At 49.7% G+C, this 2766-nt stretch overlaps 1 protein-coding gene across 1 annotated transcript; it reads right to left on the bottom strand.

Moving 5' to 3' along the window:
• Positions 1 to 2193: 2193 nt before the first annotated feature.
• On the bottom strand, positions 2194 to 2763 carry LOC104165740 (protein IWS1 homolog; the record flags this gene model as incomplete). The annotated part of the gene is made up of 1 exon (XM_009705459.1): positions 2194 to 2763. A coding segment is annotated over one exon (570 nt), but the record flags the coding sequence as incomplete, so codon positions are not given.
• Between the last annotated feature and the right edge of the window lie 3 nt (positions 2764 to 2766).

The raw sequence follows: 2766 nt of genomic DNA on the forward strand, positions 1-2766 counted from the left end.
GCATTCTTGCCAGCTTTCCCGTGCTTTGCTGCCGTTCCCAAGACAAAGCCGTGAGTTTCAAAGCACGTTCTTGGCAGCACTGAAACCCCCTTTTCTCCAAGGGCTTGGTTTTCCCTGAAGATGCTTTCATAAGACAGGACTTGGGTAGGTTTTTAAAAGCTGTTACCCAAGAGGGTGACCTCTGTCCTCCTGCTTCTTACCCAATTCTGTGCCCATCCTTGTCACCGTTTATATAGGGTGATGGAACTTCTGTTGTGTTTAATCTTAGAGGAGCTGGGCTCCTCGTATGGTGTATAAAAGACCTTTTCTCTTCCAACACCTCCCAGGCTTTCAGGACTCTTAGACAGGTATTTGTGTCAGTGGGATAATTTCGTGTTCTCCTTAAAATGAACCAAAAAACCCCTCTTAACTTCAAATTTGATACTCCTGATGCCAAAAGTACTGTTATTCAGAAAAAAGCATATATTTAACACGTCCCTAACAGGGCTTAGTGCCTGCCCGAACTGGGAGGTCAGTTTTTTGTTGATGCTGGAAAAGGTGGGAGCTGATGGACAGTCTACAGCAGGGTGGTGGGGTCTTGGTGGTTTTAGACCCTAAGCCAGAGCTAATAAGAAGCAAAGAGCTATTGGACAAATCTCTAACCTAGACCTATTTTACAAGAAAAATGGAGTTCTCTGGAAAATGAAATGTTTTGAGGAACGTCTCAGATGGAATGGGGTTTTGACGGATAGGTGATGAAATTTAGGTCTTGACTCTTCCATTGCGTGTCCACAGCTGTCCTGAGGTAGGTCAGAACTTACTATTGCTAATGTGTTTTACCAGTAATAAAGCAGACTGGTGTACTTTGTGTCCAATACATTTAATTTTGTCATTAGCACTTTTAAAACGAATCATTTTTGTGATGTACATTCTGGGGATAGTTTTGAAACGCTGGTTTTTCTGATTCAGCGCTTAGCAAATTGTGAAATTCTGGGGTGTCCCAGAGGAATGACGTTTTATTTTCCAGTGAGGTCTCTGCGTGTTGCTTGTCACCGGCCACAGAGCAGGAGGTGCGGGTGCATTTATCGTGTGCTGATTTTGCTGATAGGTCACAAGTGAAAGATAGCACGGTGAAAAACAGGCTGAGCATCACCCTCCCTGCGGGATGCTGAGTCCTGGGCTTGCCTGGTGGTCCAGCGCGTCTGAACCCCCTAATAAACCCCACTGATTTCACCGGACTGCTCATGCCCTCGGAGTTACCCACATTCCTATGTGCACGTCTGGCCAAGTGCCCGAGGACCTCGTACCTTGAACTGCCTGAACTCAATCGGAGTTTGAGATTGGCTCCGTTTGTTGCACGTTTTGCATGTCAGCTTTTTATCTCCGGCCTCCCAGTTGTTGCTGGGATTGGATGTACCTGAATCATCATTTTTCCTGGGTTTAATATATCTCCACTCCTTCCTTTGGAGACTTCCATAGTTAATAAGGATTTTGGATCTTCCTAGCATGCTCCGCATTCCCCTTGCTTCTGAGATCATTACTAAGTGAGGTTAAATAGGACAAATCCCTCCCATTCAGTGTTAAGCAGCTGTTTATTCTTTTCACAGCAGACATGAAAAACACCCGGAGCAGATGGATGCTGTGAGGAATCTGTTCAGGTCGGCTGTGCTGTTGTGTTCATCCAGACTTCTCCCCCCTCTGAAGACATCTCTCACAGGGATGTCACATCGCTGCCCGCAGGGAGCAATGGATTCACCTCGGCTAAATGGCAAAGGCAGCTGAGCAGCAGCTCCTTTAGGCTCTCCACCCCCAGGACACACCTGCCTCTCTGCAGCCATCCCTCCATCTGCCCCCTGGAGCAACCTGGCCATATGTCATGCAAGGAATGGATGCTCAGGTCCTCTGTACCACATCACGTCAACTTGGGTGTTTGCTCAGAGCTAGGATGAAGGCACGCTTGCAGCAACACGCGGGGACGCTCTGCTGTTTTGCTTTCAGCTTTATTGCTTTGCTTACACAGGCGGAGGCAGCCCGAACACAGATGTAGAGGAAGGGTCTCTAGTCATGCATAGCTCGGTACAAACGAGGGCTGTGAAGCCCAGGGTTAATAAGGAATTGGACAAGACATGACAAATAGAAATGCAAAAAAGAGTGGGACCAGACAACATGTTGCAGGGGCAACAGCCTCACTTAGACGGGGGCTTTTTCCAGTTTTTACTGCTGTGGTGGCCACTGATACAGTGGCTGCAGGAGCTGTTGCTCTATAGCGGGCTGTCTGTGGTGGTGAGCATCTTGTTGCTGTTGTGCTCGACAAGACGGAGCCTCTGCCCCGCTGTACTCTTGCTCCAGCACCTTGGGTTCAGGGAGCTCACGGCAAGCTGGGTCATGGCACGTTGCTTGGGGCTTGGGATCCCAATGGGGGGTTGCACCCTGCTGTGGGGGCAGCTGCTTCTGGGTCTTGCCAGGGTTGGGGTCCTGCTGAGGGGCCTCGCAGACCTGGGTCTTGTTGTTTGGGTCTCTTCCTCGTGTCTCAGAGGGCCAATTCAGGTCCTGCTCTGCTGACTCCGTCTCTGCACTCTGATGGTGGTTTGAGCCCTGCCCTGGTGCCTCAGTTTCGTGGGCCTCGTGGGTTTTTGGGTCCCGTTTTGGTGTCTCACTCTCTGCAGTCTTATGGGTATTTCTGTCCTGCTGTGGGCTTGCACTGTCCAGGATCTCACCTCTCTCTGGATCCCCTTCTGGTGCTTCAGTCCCATCATCCTGATGGGTGTCCTGGTCCTGCTCTGGTCT

Source organism: Cariama cristata, unplaced genomic scaffold (genome assembly GCF_000690535.1).
Source record: "Cariama cristata isolate BGI_N322 unplaced genomic scaffold, ASM69053v1 scaffold45058, whole genome shotgun sequence".
Classification (NCBI taxonomy): Eukaryota; Metazoa; Chordata; class Aves; order Cariamiformes; family Cariamidae; genus Cariama; species Cariama cristata.